Raw genomic sequence first — 14,587 nt, 5'->3', positions numbered from 1 at the left:
ACCCCATCTCTACTAAAAATACAAAAAATTAGCCGGGTGTGGTGGCGGGTGCCTATAGGCCAAGCTACTCGGGAGGCTGAGGCAGGATAATCGCTTGAGCTCAGCAGGCAGAGGTTGCAGTTAGCGGAGATCGCGCCATTGCACTCCAGCCTAGGTGACAGAGAGAGACTCTGTCTCAATTAAAAAAAAAAAAAAAAAAAAAAAGAAGCAGGGCCAGCCACGGACGACCCCTCACACAGCTCCCAGGACGCGTGCCTGGGTATAGGGCTCAGGACCATGACCGCTGCAGTGGCCCCCAAGAAACGTTACTTCCGTCACCCACCCCGCCTCAGTGGCAGTAGCCAAAATAACGGATTAGAATGGAACCATGTGACAATGCCACTGCCCCAAGTGACAGAAGATGGCTATCAGCAGTTCACGCGGCCCCACCTATCACAAGTGCAGGGCACTCTACAACTTATGCATCCTTCCCCAGACACCGTCCTTTCGACCCTCCCAGGTCAGCAAGGCACACAGGGCCTGCATTTCACAGCCACACAGCAGAGGGCTGAGGCTGGAACAAGGATGCTCTGATTTCCGTTCAATCACGTCCCCAGAGGTGGCACGGAGACGGGGGGCTTCTCTTGACAAAGTCAAGAAAGTCACTGCCAGCTCCACTGAAGACCAAAGAACCTCAGCTCTCAAACGCTCTTGAAGGTGTTACCGAACTCTCCCAGCCTGTTTCCTGGGTCCCGATATTGGTCCCGTGGGACACAGGAAGAGGAAGAAGCTCCCTAGAGCAGAGCCTGGCGCACCTGCCACACTCTCAGAGGGCTGCGCACGGGCGGAGGAGCCGTGTGCAGGAGCGGGGTCTGGATGGAGGGGCGCTGTGGCCGGCGGCAGGGGGCAGGGGAAGGGTGCTCCAGGTGGTGGGCACAGCACGAGCAGGGGCAGGGAGGTCCACACTTAGATGTGCGCAGGGAGAAACAAATCGTGCATTTCCATTGGAATAGGCGGTAAAAGGTAGAAAAACAGAGTGGGGGCCAGGAAGGGAGTCGGAGCCTTCTAGTGTCTCTCTGCAGGTGAGCGGCAGCCCGAGGTGTCAGCTCAGCAGACTTGGGGCCCAGGGGCCGTGTCTTCTATCACTGACCCCAGGGCACACGGAACTGGGGAGGGAGAGCAGAGGCACAGGGCACGGTCAGTGAAACCAAACAAGGAGTCATCACCAAATGTGGAAAGGGCAAGGAGTGCCCGCAGCCGCATAGGGACTCTGTCTGGGCAACGTGGGCGTCCCACCAGGCCCCGCACCCTGCAAGCGCAAAACTCGCCACTGAAGATAAAGGGAAGCTGTTGGAGCTGCGGAGCTGGTCAGGGGTCCGCATGGAGCTGGGCTTATGCTGCAGTCACAAGGGGGACATGGAAGAGGCTGCAGGGGACAAAACCAGTGACCACAGTCTAACTCTGAGCCTGCGGAAAGGCGCCCACAGCATTCACCCATCCCAGAGATGCCATTCCCCCTGTGCCCCCGCTCCACAGTGACAGCGTTCTCCAGGAATATGATGCGCCCCTCTCCTCTTGCATCAGCCCTGACAGTGAGTATTCAGGCCAAAAAGCAGAAGAGCACACCTGCGTGGTTCCATTTCCATGTAGTTCTGGAACAGGCAACGCTAATCCACGGTGATAGAAGTCAGGAGAGTGGTGGAGGGGGCGGGGGTTGAGGACGGCAAAGGGGCACCGGGAACTTTCCCAGTGGTGGAAATGTTCTCTGTCTGGACCGTGTGGTAGTTATGCAGACATATGCAGCTGTCAAAGTTAATCCAAATGTACACGTTAAAATGTGTGTGTTTTATTGCCTGCAAGTTATACCTCAATTAAAAAAATAAAGTTAGCACTCAGGCTTCTTCCACAACTTCCTGAACTGTGTGAGCTGATTTTCTTGCTATTAAAAATTCACGGTCCATGGCTGAGAACAGCAGCTGCCTTCTGTTTGCAAAGTCAACGCCAATCACTGCCCGGCCGCGGCAGACTCGGCCCCACAGGACCTCCTTTCTTTTTTCCCTTTGACCTACTTCCCTGATAAGTGACAAGACAGCCAGACTCTGGGAACAAACGCCCGTTATTCGGCCCCGAGCTGAGCGGGCCCTGCTTCCTGGGCTAATCCGCCCGGACAGACGGATGGACGTGAGGGGCTTTGCCGTCGGCTCCAGCTGTCAGTCTGCCTGTCAGACTCGACAGTGGCCCCCTCTGTTCCTCCCGCCGCCCCCACTCCATCCCTGACTTCTTTTTATTTCCTGTCCCTGACAGACGAACATCTGTTAAAACTCTGTCTGGGTGAGCTGTGGCCAGCGGCCCACAAATCCCCAAGCCGCACCCCAGCCTCATCTGGGCGCTGCCGGGAGCACTGCCTGGCCACCCTCTGGACATAGCCCCGAGAGCCACCGGCCAGGGCACGTGTGGCCCGAGTGGCATGGCGCACACCGCTAAGCCCACTGCCCAAAGGCCCCCAAGCAGGAGGGATATGCAGGAGACAAAAGTCAAAGGAACAGGGGCACGTTCCACAGAGGATGGGGCTGGAGGGGTGGCAGTGAGGAACAGCAGCTTCCGAGGATGGCGGTGGCAACTCCCAAATAAGGCCTCACTCCTGCTGTTTTTAGCTCATTCCACATAATTGGAAAAACATGGCAGAAACTGAAGCCAGCTGCTGCCTCGGTCCTGGGGCTGTGTGGAGGGGGTGGGGAGGCCGGAGGCCCAGGCTCTGCACTCGACTGCTGGGGATGAGAGTGACTCTGAGCTGCAGAGAGCAGCATCGCAGCCGCCGTGGTCCCACTGAGCCCCGGCCACGCTGGGCGGCAGAGGCTCGTGGGATATACCTGCCCTGTCTCATGGGGGTCACTTCAGGAGGGGCGGGGGAGCCAGGACACAGCCCAGGGCTAGCGGTCACCCTGCAGCTCAGGGGCCACGTAAATAGTGCCACCTTGAAGGCACATAGCAGTACGGGCCCCCCCGCCCCCAACGCATCCCTACCTCTAGGAGGCCGCCTGTGTGCCCCTGGGAACGCTGCTCCCTGTCCCTTGGGGTCCCGCTGTGACCACCCTCTCAGCCCCTTCCTTGGGGAAGGCACCTGACTCCCTACACCCAGCTGGCTTTCATTTGCTCAAAATCAGGAAAAAGCAGAATTCAAGACATCACAGAAATGTCTTCGCCTGTAACTCCATGAAAGATAAACGGTCAGACACCCAGGAGGGAGTCCCAGGGACCCTTGAGTCTCACCTGAGGCTCCGGCTTCAAACCTCGAGATGTTTCCGGCCATGCTAGCGCCGCCCCCCACAACCTGCCCCACACAGCCCTCCCTTGGGAACTCACAGATTTGGCCCCCACCTGCCCCGTTTCTTCTGGTGGAGTGGGTGCGTTGGGTTGGGGTGGGGCTGGGGACTCTGGATGTGTCTTAAGAGTCTGAGTGATTCTGACACAGCCAGGCCCTGCCCCCCTGCTGACCTTCGCCCCACAGGAAAGGGAGCCACACACCTGGAGCGCCCAGCACACCCCCCTCCGTCCTCCCCAGGTCACCCGCTAGCCGTGTGAGCCGTGCTCCCCACTGCCCCTTCACCCACCCCAGCTCCTCCTGGCAGCACCCAGCCTTGGAAGCTACTTCTGATTACAACCGCCGAAGGAAGACTCGCTCCCTCGGCACTGACCCAGACAGCCTGCACCATTGCGCTGCTCAGCACAACCCACACAGCCTTCCTCCAAACCCCATGGAGTGGGGAGTATAATCACCCCCTTTCTACCAACGGACAAACTGAAGCACAGAGAGGTTAAGTCACTTTCCTAAGCTCCCAACACGATGACAAAAAATAGAAGGTCAGCCCGCAAGTGGAACTAGGTGCTCCAAGTCCCCGGTCTGCCTGACACTGCACCTCCTCGCCGCCACGGTCCCGGGTCCGCCTGACACTGCACCTCCTCGCCGCCACGGTCCCGGGTCCACCTGACACTGCACCTCCTCGCCGCCACGGTCCCGGGTCCGCCTGACACTGCACCTCCTCGCCGCCACGGTCCCGGGTCCGCCTGACACTGCACCTCCTCGCCGCCACGGTCCCGGGTCTGCCTGACACTGCACCTCCTCACCACCACCACAGTCCCGGGTCTGCCTGACACTGCACCTCCTCACCATCACCACAGTCCCAGGTCTGCCTGACACTGCATTTCCTCATCACCACAGTCCCGGGTCTGCCTGACACTGCATTTCCTCATCACCACGGTCCCGGGTCTGCCTGACACTGCACCTCCTCGCCGCCACGGTCCCGGGTCTGCCTGACACTGCACTTTCTCAACACCACTCCTTGGCCGGCTCCCAACTACAAACCAAGCCATGTCTTCCATCCTGAATCCTCTTGGCCTAAACATCACTCACAATGCCTCCCTCGGAAACAGGCACAAGTCCCACCAGCACAGCCTCCTTCGTTACCTGCGTTTCCGCTAGCCCAGGGCCAGCTCCAGAGCCCTCACCACAGAGCCTCTATCCTTCACCCCCAGACACTGGACCTCACCAACCCATAGCCTGGAGGAGATCCCTGTGTGACCCCAGGGCCTCCTCTGCCCGACTCTGAATTTCATTGCCCAACGTGACACCTCGGAAGGCTCTCTGGGCACTGGCAGCCCTCCATGGGCACTGCTCCTTCCGGCCAGCTCTGACATTCCGGCTGGTGAGGTGCCCTGCACGAGGCCTCTGCCCACCAGGACCTCACAGCCGTGCTGTCAGCTGCAACAAGCGACAGAATTTCACGTTTTCTTCACGTTGCCCCTGGGTGAGCAGCTTCTATCTCCAGGTGGTTTTCAGTCGAGGCGAGGCATCCCGTCAGCAGCCAGGCTGCACAGCTAATTCATGCCCACCGGGCGCACGGCTGCAATACCAATGGACACCTGCAGCCTGGAAAGCCACAGAGGAACCGAGAACAGCGACTGTGCTCAGGTGACAGGACTGTGGTCTTTTAACAAAACATTTTCCTTTAACGTGATATTTTACGGCAAGGAATGAAACCCAGAGGGCAGGACATTTGGATACTAAAGCCCCAGGCTGCCGCGTGGTCTGCTTTGTGAAGTCTGAAGCCCGCGCCCCATTCTGGCCCCGCTCACAGGTCCGTCTCTGACTCACCAACTTCAATGCCAGGCGGTGCCTGTCCTCCAACCAGAACATGACTTCCTTAAGGACAAAGCCGTTTCTCGCCCATCCCCATCTCCCTCTGGATTAAGAAATATGGGAAGATCTTCTAGAACCACCTCAAATTTGCAGAGAGCCATCTTGGTGACAAACCCTTGAAATGCTTCTAAGAAGAGTTTAGGTTTCTTCTCAACTCTAAAACCTCTAGAAAACTCTATTTCCACACCAGCTGCCCCTGGAACACTTCAGCTTCAAAAGGGCCCAGGGCAGGGAGACGGAGGAGCCAGCATCCACACCCAGCACCAGCCGGTTAATTAACGGGAAGCGGGTGGGGCCCATCTCCAGGCAGCTCTGAGGTCAGACTGGGGAACCATGCTTACAAAAAAAAGTGAACTGAAACGCTCACGTCCTCATGCAAAACCAGACTCCCAGTTGCATCTTTCTGTCTCATCGAGGAGCTTTTTCCTCCCTTTGACAGAACACCCTACACACGGCATCTGGAACCAAAGCAGAAAGATTCAGGCTCAGAGTAAAACAGTCCCTACACTGGCTGCACATGGACGTTCCCGGCCCAGAGTCTCGCCCAAGCAGGGCCTATAAATGACACAAAATGTTTTTCTCCTGCGTGCCAGTCATGCTCCAACTGAGTTATGTGTAAAAGTGCCTCTCACGGCTGAGGGCAAAAACAGTTCCCACAAGACTAGAGAAAGGTGACCCCTGACGGCTGAGTCTCTAGGGAGCGTGGAGCTGCGTGCTCAGCCCTGCAGCCCTGACGGCTCTGGAATGGAAAAGCTATCCAACAGGAAGGGCAGGGCTTGCTGCTAATCCAGCGGTCCAACCCCACAGGTGTCTGTGGTGTCAGCTCCATGCCACAGAGCCCAGGGCTGGGGCCAGAGCCACCAGGCCCCCTGCCAGCCTGCAGGGGCCTCCTCCTCTGGGTAGCCTAACCACCCACTGTGAGCGCAGGCAGCCTCCTCTAATCACCACAGGGCCCGTCCCCCCCTCCTCCCCCCCTTGCAGGAAAATGAGCCCTGAGGACTCCCCAGGGCTGCTCTGGGCCTGGACATGGAGACTGGGAATGACATTTGCAGAAGGAGCGCAATGCCCTTGAAGGGCTCAGCCATGAGCAGCCAGTCCCCAGGGCTCAGAAGGCCCAGCTGTTAGAACCCTGGGAGCCAGCAAAGAGCCAGGGGCTCCACCTAAGTCTATAGCCCCTGCCTCTTCTGGTTGGGAAAGAAATCAACGCCCCTTTACTGGCTCCCACTGACAGCCCACTCCCCCAGGTATGGGAGGATTCTGGGACGATGCAGGCAAACCTGGACCCTGAGTGAACCTGCCCCAGCTCTCACGGGCCTGGCACCAGCCACAGCACCTAAGGCGCCGGTCATGGTGACAACATGACGGTGATAAGGGAATGGACAGTGGACATGGCAGCTGGACACTGGGCACCCACCGGATGCCAGGCACCCAGCACGGCACCATCACCCCTGGATGAGCAGTGGCCCTTTGCAAGCCAGGGTAGCCTGGGCAAGTTATTTGGGGGTCTCCAAGCTTGTCCAGCTGTGCGACTTCACTGAGCCATGAGTCTCGGATTTTATCAGGGCCCACACCCGTTCCTGGAACTCTGATACGTGAGGGAGCCACACAGGGACCCTTAACAAAAGCTCCCAGGGCAACATGTTCTCTTGCCTCAGTCTCCCAAATAGCTGGGATTACAGGCGCACCACTACCGCCCGGCTAATTTTTGTATTTTTAGTAGAGACAGGGTTTCACCATGTTGGCTACCATGTTGGCCAGGCTGGTCTTGAACCCCTGACCTCAAATGATCCTTCCACTGTTGGGGCAAGGCACCTGACAGGCACGACTGCACGATCTGCTTGTTGGGGGCTGTGTCCATTCCCCACTCCTTCGACAAATGTCCACACCCAGCCTTGCTTTGACACCCCAAGAACAGAGATGGTGACACCTGCTTCCTACATGCCCATTGCTCTCCCAAGGCAGACATCCCCAGCAGATGCAACACAGTGTTTAGGCAGACATCACCAATCGATGGTGGCAACAGACACCAGGCCCTGCTCCCTCTAACTCCAGTGGCCAGGCCCCAAGCCAGCTCTCACCTGCCCACTCCCAACCCACAGCAGCAAGACTCAGAAATGGCAAAAACACAAAGAGAACAGAAACGCCCCATAGCGGGAGGATGGCTAAAAGACATGTCTTGATAAGATATTGTTCAGGCATAGGCCAGGCACAGTGGCTCATGCCTGTGATCCTAGAACTTTGGGAGGCTGAGGTAGGTGGATCACCTGAGGTTAGGAGTTCAAGACCAGCCTAGCCAACATGGTGAAACCCCATCTCTACTAAACATACAAAAATTAGCCAGACATAGTGGCGGGCGCCTGTAATCCCAGCTGCTTGGGAGGCTGAGGCAGGAGAATTGCTTGAACCTGGGAGGTGGAAGCTGCTGTGAGCCACTGTACTCCAACCTGGACAACAGAGCAAGACTCTGTCTCAAAAAAAAAAAAAAAAAGATATCCTTCACTAAAACTCATGTCTTTGATACATATTTACCTCCTGCAATCGCAAATGCTTCTGCAGTGCATAAAGTGAAATAAATAGCAGGAAGCCTTATGGTTCGATCACCCACACAGACACACAGTCACATACAGGAAAAACGCAGGGAGGGCTGGGGAACAAAAAAACAGAAGATAAAATGTGGAGACAGACACACCAAGAGAGTAAGAGACCACCTCCAGACCTCCCTTCAGCTTCTCAAACACACAGAGCTGGGCCCGTTACAGAATTTGTGGGGACCGCTGCAAAATGGAAGTGCAGACAGTCCCTTACTCAAAAGGTAGGAATTTCAGGTCAACAACAGAGCTCACCTCATATGACTACGCAGGTCACAGAGCCCGTGAAGTCGGTCCCAACACCAGCATGCTCCTGCCTCAAAGCCGCTGCACGTGCTATTCCTTCTCGCCTTTCCCTCTTTTAGTCCTTCAGATCTCAGGCCTCCTGAGAGAGACCTCTGACCTGCCAGCTCAGGCGGCCACACCCCCAGTACAGGAGTCTCCAGCTCAGCCCCTGCTGTGTTCCGTACCCGATCCAGGTCTGTCCTGACTATGTCCATCTGTGTGCCGGCTTGCTTCCTGACATGGCCCCCACCACACGTGTGCCTCGGGGCAGGGGAACAGGCCCGTCTCATTAACTGCTTTCTTCTCAGATATTTTCTGGAATATTTGTGGATATTGGGCAACATATATGCTCCACCTTTTTCAGACTAGCCAGGACGAGCTGCATTTTTTTTTTTTTTTGAGACAGGGTCTCACTCTGTTGCCCAGGCTGGAGTGTAGCGGCACGATCTTGGCTCAGTGCAACCTCCGCCTCCTAGGCTCAAGCAATTCTCCTGCCTCAGTCTCCCAAGTAGCTGGGATTACAGGCCCGTGCCACTACCGCCCAGCTAATTTTTATATTTTTAGTAGAGATGGAGTTTCACCATGTTGGCCAGGCTGGTCTTGAACTCCTGACCTCAAATGATCCACCTGCCTCGGACTCCCAAATTGTTGGGATTACAGGCGTGAGCCACTGCGCCCGGCCCGAGCTGCCTGTTTTACACCTTTGCCATATTCTGGTGATTCTCTCTCCCCTCCGTCCCCCGGCCCTGACTGTGGTGGCCGCTCCCGGCCGTCATGAGCCCGTATGTCCTCACTCTTTCCCTTTCCGCCAGGACTTCAACCAACACTGCAGAGCGCAGGGTCCAGCTCCAGCACTGAGTTCAGCCTCTTCTCACCAACAGACAGGCAGGAAAGAAAACAAACTCTGAGAAGGCCAAGGTTCCCGGGCAGCCAGCAAGCCAAGCATCCTTCTCCACTGAGGCTTGTGCAGCCGAGGCACCCCCTCCTCCAGGGAGCGGGCAGCGTCCTGGGGCAGTCTGTGAGGGAGACCAGGGCCTTGCTCCACCAGGGCCCAGGTATGGGGCAGCAGCAAACTCATGGCTCTGGGAGCCAGACCCCACCTGCTAGAACCTACTATGCCACCTGCTGTGGGCAACCCCAGGCTGGTGACTTGCCCTGGCCTCCTCTGTAAACAAAGGGCTCATCCAACCTGGTCAAACCACTCCTCCCCTTCAAGGGTCTATAATCCTCCCTTAACCTGCTTGGTCCAAACCCCTGGTGTCGCCAGGTCACTCACGAGGCAGCTCATCTGGACTCCTTCCCTGGGTCCAGTTTCTCTCTCAACATTGCCTTTGAGGCCGAGGTGAACGGTCAACAGCGAAGGGCCCCAGAGGTGATGGAGGAGCGGGTGTCCAAGACACTCACCCTTTCTAATGCACTGACTCCCTCGTGGACTCACTTGTGCCGTCTCCCCCACCCACCCAGCCCCAGAGCCCAGAGTGCGAGCACCAGAGGCCCGGGATTCTGTCTGCACCGCGGGGTCCCCAGTGCCTCGGAGCAATGCCAGCACGCGGCAAGTGTTCAACAAATGCCTGCTGAATGAGCAAATGGATGGATGAACGAATGAATGAGCAAGCAGATGAATGAATGGGGTGCTGTCCAGAGCCGTGAGGACTAGGCCGCCCCAGTCCCCATTTCTCAAATTCTCCTTCTCCCCACTTGGGAAACAAGATGCTTGGTCGGGGAGACTCTCCAACCATCCCCTGCAGCAGCCGGCACAGCAGACAGACCCTTTGATGAACAGCCATGTCTTCATTAAAGATGCCCTGCTCTCAGAAAGAGAAAGACAAATACAAACCTGGAAAATCCTCACCAAACGCAGGACCCCTGCCAGGGAGCAGAGAAAAGACCCACACGCCACGGGCGCCGCGACCACACACACACCCCAGCCGCTGCACACAAACACAGACCCTACCCAGCGAGAACAGGGGGACCAGGAAACTGTTCCTAAAGTCAGGACCCCCATGTGCTCAGACAGCAGTGAGAGCAAGGAGACTTCTCCATCCACTGGATGCCAGGAGAGTCCTTCTAGGGGGCCCCACACCGAGACTCTGCCCTTAGGACTGTTCCTGAGTGTGGAAGCCAGCCCACTTGGAAGCCCCCTGCCCTCCCGAGTGGGACACCGGCACAGGAAGCAGGCCCTGTCCCCCACCACCTTCTGCAAGCTGGGCCCCATCACGCTACAGAAACGGGGAGGACTGGTCCCAGGGATGGCGCTTTCCTGACACCTCTCGTTACCCCCTCGCTTGCCAGGCCCCAGGGTCAGCCCCAGAGGCCAGACTGGCTATCCCAGGCCCGGGAGCATCCCCGAAGGCGAGCTGCATCCTGAACGTGTGTGATTTCCCGAAGGGCCCGCCCCAAACCGACACCTGGAAAGAAAGATTCTCAGCCGGTGCCCCAGAGGAGAAGAGCCATGCCTCACTGCAACACAGTCCCAGGAAGCACCAAGTGCCTGAGGACCAAGGCGGAGAGTAAAAAAGTGGAAAATATCTGGGGCAAAAATAAAACAAAACAAAACAGGATTGACCTCCTGGGCTCAAGCAATCCTCCCAACTCAGCTTCCCGAGTAGCTGGGACCACAGACTTGAATCACCACACCCGCCAAGTGGATCATTTCGAACGGGTTTGCCGAGGTTCCTTCTGGGGCACCCCCGCCGGCCGCAACCCATTCCCACCAGGCCCCGCCCCGCCCGCCCGCCCCGTCCCGTCCCGTCCCACCGCCTCACCTGCCTTACACGTCCTGCCGTTGTCCTGCAGCTGCACACCCGTGGGGCAGGCGCATGTGTAGAAAGGCTCGCTTGGGGACAGCAGGCACAGGTGGGAGCAGCCGCCATTGTCCTCCTCACAGCGAGTATGGACTGGGAAAACCAGGACAGAGTGAGAGAAGGTTCCAGAAGAGGACCGTCACTTGTTTCTGAATGAGTCACATCCTGCCTCGTCCCCCGTGACAGCCTCCAGTGTGTCCCTCTGCCCAAACATCGGCCTCAAGTGGCATCAGGGACCTCCCCGCGGGCACCATTCCACCTGCCTCATCGCTGGCCCCGTCCACATGGGGCCCTCAGCCTGGCCAGACGGCCTGCAATTTCCCCAAAACCAGCCGTGACCTTCCTGGCCACCCTCATACCCAGATGTGACCTGCCCATGGAGTGACATCCTCCCCACCTGCTCCCTCCCACCAAGCTCCTATGACTAGAACACCCTCCCCAGCTCCTCGGAGCCCCCAAAGGACACCCCTCTGCAAAGGCTGCCCCCCACGCTCCAATGGCCGGGGTCAGGACCTGCCTGCGTGGTAGTGACGGGAACCCCAGAGACAATGGGCTCCTGGGCAAAAGGCTTGTCTTGTCTTTGTGCTATGTGTGGACCCAGCAGCTTCCATAGGAACACTGTCCCTCTTGCTGGGATGGCCAAGCTTGTCACTCTCCCAAGCCCTTCTATGACCAACAGCAATTGAACGGAACTCGATAAATGCTTCCAGCACCTCATTCAAACCAGGGGAAAGCTGGGGTGTAGCAGCCCCAAAATACGGATATAACTGGAACAACAAACTCATCATGAACCTCTCCCTCCCTCATGCTGCCCCAAGTGTAGATGGGTTTTGTGACCACGACTTTCTCACCAGGAAACAGCTCCAGAGAGCCCCACCCTCCTGTGTCCTGCTCTGGGAACAGCTGGCACCCCTAGGCCCCACATTTCAATTCAAAGTCCAAACCTTCCATAATGGCCTGGCCAGAAATCTCCATCCCTGGTCCCTGTGGGAGTGGGCCACTGTCACCAGAGCCGCAGCCCCACTGTCACAGAAGCTGGTGCATTTCCCCATCAGGGACCTCTGTCACAACCCAGCATGGCCCCCAGGCTGAGAACTGCTGATTCTGGGCAGATTATTCATTGATAAATACGCGACTTGCAGGGCCAAGCATGGTGGCTCATACCTGTGACCCCAGCACTTTGGGAAGTCAAGGTGTGAGGATCACTGGAGCCCAGGAGTTTGAGACAAGCCTGGGCAACGTGGCAAAATCTCTCATCTCTATTAAAAATACATACACACACACACACATATATGTATATATAAATAACCATATATATATACACACATACGTGTATGTGTATATAAATACATATACACACACACACAGACAACTTCTTCTCGGCCTTGAAAACGAAGCAACCTTCCTTGGAAATCCCCTTGCCACTGCTGAGCCTGAAACAGCCCCCATGAGCTCTGCAGAGGGGTCCTCTGCAGGCCCGTGCCCCCCAGCCAGCCACACACCTCCCTCCATTGCAGCAGGTACCCCTTTAGAGAGGGGGCCCCCCAGAGCATGGGCTTCTGCAGGGAGGGGTCACCTGCCCCCCACCCCACCCACGCCCGCGCACCCCCACGCCCCCGCATCCTCCCACTCCCCTGCCCCGCGCCCCCGCTCCCCCCAGCCCCCGCACCCTCGCCCCCACGCCCCAGCCAGCACTCACAGAAAGGCTGCCGCTCCTGGCTCAGCACCTGGATGTCCATGGGTGAGTAGAGGGCACTCAGGATCTCCTTCCTCTTCCCCCCAGTGCGCTTGTTGCAGGCATGGATGGAGCGGGTCTGCCAGTCTGTCCAGTACAGAGTGTCCCCGGAGAGCGTCAGGGCGAAGGGGTGCGTCAGGCTGCCCTCCACCACCTTCTGCCTGCAGTCAGGGAAGCGGGGTGGAGGAGCCATCAGGAGGGTCCCCCAACAGTCATTGCTGCTGACCCAATTAATTTCTTTTTTTTTTTTTTTGAGACGGAGTCTCGGTCTGTCGCCCAGGCTGGAGTGCAGTGATGTAATCTCAGCTCACTGCAACCTCCGCCTCCCGGGTTCAAGCAATTATCCTGCCTCAGCCTCCCGAGTAGCTGGGATCACTGATGCCCACCACCACGCCCAGATGATTTTTGTATTTTTAGTAGAGACAGGGTTTCATCATGTTGGCAAGGCTGGTCTCGAACTCCTGACCTCAGGTGATCCACCCACCTCAGCCTCTCAAAGCACTGGGATTACAGGCGTGCGCCACCATGCCAGGCTTCCCATTTGCTTTCAACCAGACAAGTGAGGCCAGGTCAAGAGCCCCAGGAGCTGGCGCCCTCGTGCATTTCTCCCGGCGTGCACAGGGCACCTCCCAAACACAGCCTGTGATGGTGACACACGGGCTCCCCCAGGTCAAGTGGCAAAGTCTCCCCCAGGGAAGAAAGGAGGAAGCCATGCCTGGCAAAAAGCACACCTCTCCTGCCCAACGCTTTAACCTCTGTATACAAATCAGGCCATGTGCACTCGCTCCTTCTTACAATGCTCATAATTTATACTTTCAGAGTAAATGAAACTTGGCATCAACCAGAGAAACAGCTATTCTTTTCTAGATGCTTACAGTGCCCAGCAAATGAGGACTCGGGTGTAATGAGATTATGGACACTGGGAACAGGATCATAATGTGACGTGGTCAGTAATGTGCAGTTTTATTTGCTTAATGACCCTCGCCCCGTGACAGGCTCCCTGAGGGTGGGCCTGGGGGCAGAGGGTCCCCGCCACGTCCCCAGCCCTCAGCACAGTTGCCAGGAGAGGGTGACACTCATGAAGTGGCACAGGGAAGATGGGAGCTGTGGGCTCTGCAGATCCACCACCTCTTCTGTTCATTTTTGTTGATGCTGTTTTCTAAGAAAATTATTGAAGTAAAATTCACAGGACATACGTTTACTTTTTTTTTTTTTTTTTGGAGATGGGGTCTCACTCTGTCACCCAGGTTGGAGTGCAGTGGTGTGATCTCAGCTCACTGCAACCTCTGCCTCCCAGGTTCAAGCGATTCTCCCACCTCAGCCTCCAGAGTAGCTGGGACCACAGGCGTGCACCACCACACCCAGCTAATTTTTGGGGGGTATTTTTTTGGTAGAGACAGGGTTTTGCCATGTTGCCCAAGGCTGGTCTTGAAGTCCTGAGCTCAGGCGATCCACCCGCCTTGGCCTCTCAAAGTGCTGGGATTACAGGCATAAGCCACTGCACCCAGCCTAAATTTACCACTTTAAAGTGAATAGTGTTACCTAGTGCATTCGCAAGGTGGTGCAGCCTCCACTTCTGTCTAGTTCCAAAGCACTTCCATTGCCCCACAGGCAAACCCCACACCCGTCAGCAGTCACTCCCCAGTCCCCGCCCCCAGCCCCGGCAAACACTTTTGATGGACTTAACTACACACATTCTAAACATCTCATATAAACGGAATCACAATATACAGCCTCTAATGTCTGTCTTCTTTGACTTGGCACCATGTTTTCGAGGTTCATCCAGGCTGTAGCATGTCAGTGCTTCATCCCGTTTTAGGGGTGAACCATATTCCAGTGTGCAGACAGAACCCAATCTGTGCATCCATTCACCCACTGGGGGACCTTTGTGTCATTTCCACCCTCGGCTGTTGTGCACAGTGCTGCTACGGACATTACTGTCCATTCACATTTTGTGTGAAGACCTGTTTTAGATTCTTAAGAGTATACAGCTAGGAGC

General features: G+C 56.7%; 1 protein-coding gene across 2 annotated transcripts in view; it reads right to left on the bottom strand.

Moving 5' to 3' along the window:
- Positions 1–14,587, bottom strand: part of LRP5 (LDL receptor related protein 5) — a 137,648-nt gene that overhangs the window by 74,108 nt on the left and 48,953 nt on the right. For both annotated transcript variants that reach the window (XM_034933196.4, XM_063608621.1), the window contains exons 4-5: positions 12,553–12,749; positions 10,815–10,946 (exon numbers count right to left, since the gene is read on the bottom strand). In XM_034933196.4, the coding sequence (XP_034789087.1) occupies positions 10,815–10,946; positions 12,553–12,749 (329 nt within the window). The remainder of the gene's footprint in view (positions 1–10,814; positions 10,947–12,552; positions 12,750–14,587) is intronic.

Source organism: Pan paniscus, chromosome 9 (assembly GCF_029289425.2).
Source record: "Pan paniscus chromosome 9, NHGRI_mPanPan1-v2.0_pri, whole genome shotgun sequence".
Lineage (NCBI taxonomy): Eukaryota > Metazoa > Chordata > Mammalia > Primates > Hominidae > Pan > Pan paniscus.
This window is presented reverse-complemented; position numbering and strand designations above follow the sequence as displayed.